Source organism: Pygoscelis adeliae, unplaced genomic scaffold (genome assembly GCF_000699105.1).
Source record: "Pygoscelis adeliae isolate BGI_AS28 unplaced genomic scaffold, ASM69910v1 Scaffold57, whole genome shotgun sequence".
NCBI classification, from domain to species: Eukaryota; Metazoa; Chordata; class Aves; order Sphenisciformes; family Spheniscidae; genus Pygoscelis; species Pygoscelis adeliae.
The window spans coordinates 2,784,690-2,787,533 of NW_008825615.1; the positions used below are offsets into that span (position 1 = coordinate 2,784,690).

At 42.3% G+C, this 2,844-nt stretch overlaps 1 protein-coding gene across 2 annotated transcripts in view; it reads right to left on the bottom strand.

Moving 5' to 3' along the window:
• Positions 1 to 2,844, bottom strand: part of DOPEY1 (dopey family member 1) — a 58,538-nt gene that overhangs the window by 10,391 nt on the left and 45,303 nt on the right. For both annotated transcript variants that reach the window (XM_009333121.1, XM_009333120.1), the window contains exons 31-32: positions 1,852 to 1,913; positions 1,073 to 1,225 (exon numbers count right to left, since the gene is read on the bottom strand). In XM_009333121.1, the coding sequence (XP_009331396.1) occupies positions 1,073 to 1,225; positions 1,852 to 1,913 (215 nt within the window). The remainder of the gene's footprint in view (positions 1 to 1,072; positions 1,226 to 1,851; positions 1,914 to 2,844) is intronic.

Consider the following 2,844-nt stretch of genomic DNA (forward strand, 5'->3'; position numbering starts at 1 on the left):
CAGTCCCCCCCCCCCCCCCCCCAAGTCAAGTCTGTTTTGCCCATGACAGTAATTGCTGAGTGATCTCTCCCTGTCCTTATCTCGACCCACAGGCCTTTCGTTGTATTTTTTTCTCCCCTGTCCAGCTGAGGAGGGGGAGTGATAGAGTGGCTTGGTGGGCACCTGGCATCCAGACAGGGTCAACTTACCACATATTATTAAAAGGCTGCATCATCATAGCACATGGGATATATTACACAGGGACGATACGCTCTTATTTAACCATAACCACCTCTAAGTATTCAACATATATGGAGGCAGATAAATAAAGAAATTTTTCAGTCAAAGCAAGACATGCACTTTGTAGTTCAGACCAGTAAAACCACCTGATATCTTGAACAGGGTAAACCCAGCTACTGACTTGACTGGGAAAAAAGAAAAAAACAACAAAAAACCCCCAAACTTCAAAGAATAAATCCTGGAACAAATGAAACAAGAAAGATGATGCAATTGACTTTCCATATGGAGGAAGAGACCAAAGCGTCCACCTTGGTAGCACTAAAAGACAATATGTCTAGAAGCTGCTGCTGTAACTATTTGTATCATCTTCAAATAAAACCAAACAGCTCCCATTCTGAATCACTTAATGTAAAAAGTCACTGGAAGATATATTCTTCAGTAATAAATAGGTCAGGTATACAGAACAGCAGAAAAAACAGCTAGAGAAGTCAAGAATTCAAAACCTCTTAAAGGTCAGCCTTTCTGTTTATCTCTAGTTGATAGGTGTTCGTACCTCAGATGTTCATGTCAAAACGCATGTTGCAGGTACCCAAGGACATTGATCAAGGTATAAAATGACAAATCATTGGAATAATCTGGATAGAAGTCAACTGGTAATCACAAAATCTGTGTAGTTTGTGATCATGAAAATGTTCTAACCAAAATCTGCAGAAACTTTGCATCCAGCCATGGAAATGGTACCCCCCCCCCGATATTCCAGGGGACAAATTTACCTGCTGTTACCCTGTCATACAAACGTTCCTCAGTTATCATCAGACGCCAGAAGTCCACTAAATGTATCATTTTTACTGACCTTGTATGTCTGGAAGGTATTTCTGGTATTGGTCTATCTCACTACTAAAAATTGCAAATGCCAGTCTCTTCAGGAGCATAGCACGCTGTTCCAGCTCTACATCTCGATTAGCAAACAGATTGAGTGAACTGCTCTGAGCCACAGCCACTCGTGCTGAAAGAGAAAATGCATAGTGCAGAGACAAACTTCAAAATTTCCCTTCTGTTCCACTTTAAGGCAGAAATAACTCTTAACTTTCATTGCATTAATGTAGCTCGAAAGCAGATGTTAAGATGCATGTTCTGCAATTTGTATTTTTAACCACAGTGATTTAAAATACATGTTGAAAGAAAACTTGTAAGTATACACAATAGTGCCTGGGTTTGGGGGTTTTTAGGAGGGAGTTTAGCCATTTTTTTAAAACACAGTTTGCAGGTATAGATGCTCACAAGTTTGGAATGTGCAGAATCAATTTTTCCTTAAGCAGAGTTAGCATCAGATCTTAACAACCAATCAACCAACCAAAAACCAACAAAAACCACCCCCACCCGCTCTGCTTAATCAGCTTCGCCATACAGGCAAAATTCACTGTGTGCCAGGATGGTCTCAAATTCTCTCACTTCAAGTTACCTTATTTATGGTTCTCCAGAAACAAGTACTTGAAGAAAACATGAAAAACATTGAACAAATCAAACAGATTGGAATAAATGTTGCACAAACGTTTTCTTCAAGATATTTGTTTTCCATTTTTTTAATGTTTCCCTTGGAGAAAAGTCACTACCACATCAATAAATACTTACTCATCAAATCTCTGAATGTGGTTTTGTCATGTGTCATCAAATTATCCATAATAGCTCTCCAACTAAAAGAGGAAGATTGTACACAAATCAGAAAAGCAAGAAAAAAGCAGGAGTTTACAGGAATATTTACAGAGCTTTTTCTGCTCTTTTAATTGAGGCTAAGGCTTCCAATCCAAGCTCCCTGCTACATAGGTACTATTTACTTGGTGTGATTTGATCTGAAACTGTAACTGTACTTCTCAAACCCCCTTCTCAAAGAAAATAAGGGACGCCATCCAGCAGGACCTTGACAGGCTAGAGAGGTGGGCCTGTGTGAATCTCGAAGTTCAACAGGACCAAGTGCAAGGTCCTGCACCTGGGTCGGAGCAATCCCAAACACGGATACAGGCTGGGTGGTGAGTGGATTGAGAGCAGCCCTGCAGAGGACTTGAGGGTATTGGTGGATGAAAAAACAAATACGAGCTGGCAATGTGCTCTTGCAGCCCAGAAAGCCAACCGTATCCTGAGCTGCATCAAAAGCAGCATGGCCAGCAGGTCGAGGGAGGTGATTCTCCCTCTCTACTCTGCTCTGGTGAGACTCCACCTGGAGTAGTGTGTCCAGCTCTAGAGTCCTCAGCACAGGAAAGACATGGACCTGTTGGAGCGAGTCCAGAGGAGGGCCACAAAGATGATCGGGGGATGGAGCACCTCCCCTGTGAGGACAGGCTGAGAGTTGGGGTTGTTTAGCCTGGAGAAGAGAAGGCTTCAGGGAGACCTTATAGTGGCCTTCCAGTACTTAAAAGGGGGCCTACTGGAAAGATGGAGAGGGACTTTTTACAAGGGTATGTAGTGATAGGACAAGGGGTAATGGCTTTCATTAACTGAAAGAGGGTAGGTTTAGATTAGATATTAGAAATAAATTCTTTACTGTGAGGGTGGTGAGACACTGGAACAGGTTGCCCAGAGAAGTTGTGGATGCCCCCTCCCTGGAAGTGTTCAAGGCCAGGTTGGATG